This window comes from Nematolebias whitei, chromosome 18 (genome assembly GCF_014905685.2).
Source record: "Nematolebias whitei isolate Nwh7 chromosome 18, NemWhi1, whole genome shotgun sequence".
In the NCBI taxonomy this organism is placed as follows: domain Eukaryota; kingdom Metazoa; phylum Chordata; class Actinopteri; order Cyprinodontiformes; family Rivulidae; genus Nematolebias; species Nematolebias whitei.
This window is the reverse complement of record NC_056515.1, coordinates 29707902-29708409: the sequence shown is the minus strand read 5'-3', so window position 1 is coordinate 29708409 and position 508 is coordinate 29707902. Positions and strand designations below refer to the sequence as shown.

At 37.4% G+C, this 508-nt stretch overlaps 1 protein-coding gene across 1 annotated transcript in view; it reads right to left on the bottom strand.

Moving 5' to 3' along the window:
* Positions 1–508, bottom strand: part of LOC119424806 (bone morphogenetic protein 1-like) — an 18255-nt gene extending 17747 nt beyond the window's left edge. Inside the window, exon 1 of the mRNA XM_037692308.1 lies at positions 379–508. Within this exon, the coding sequence (XP_037548236.1) occupies positions 379–508 (130 nt within the window). The remainder of the gene's footprint in view (positions 1–378) is intronic.

Below are 508 nucleotides of genomic sequence, written 5' to 3'. Positions count from 1 at the left end.
ATATATGCTCCATTTAAATGAGCAGCAATTATAAAAATTAAGGTTGATTTGATTTTTTTCCCACTGTTTCATAAAATATCTTATTTTAACTGTTATATTTATTTAGTAAGATTTTTTTATTTTTACTAAACTCATCTCCTTAACATATACTTCAAAAATGCAGGTTTTACATAAAAAAAATAAAAGCGCCACGTGACTTTTAGACTATTTCTAATGAGTTTTAATGAAGCAACAACAACAACAGGGTTTCCTGACACCACCCGCAGAGTTGCGCTCTTTTCATTTCCTGTTTTTATTTATTTATTTTATGATAATGGATGGATGGATCAATTGTCCGAACCGAATCGATCATTTGTGATCGAGTAACTAATCCCTTACCCGCTTTGCAGGGGTCCTTGTAATCGATCGCATCCTGAGAAAACCTCGTGCCCTCAGCTGGTTCTCCATCAGCAGCAGGAGAACCGCCCAGAGCGCACAGCAGGAGCAGAACCACCCGAGCCACGTCCAT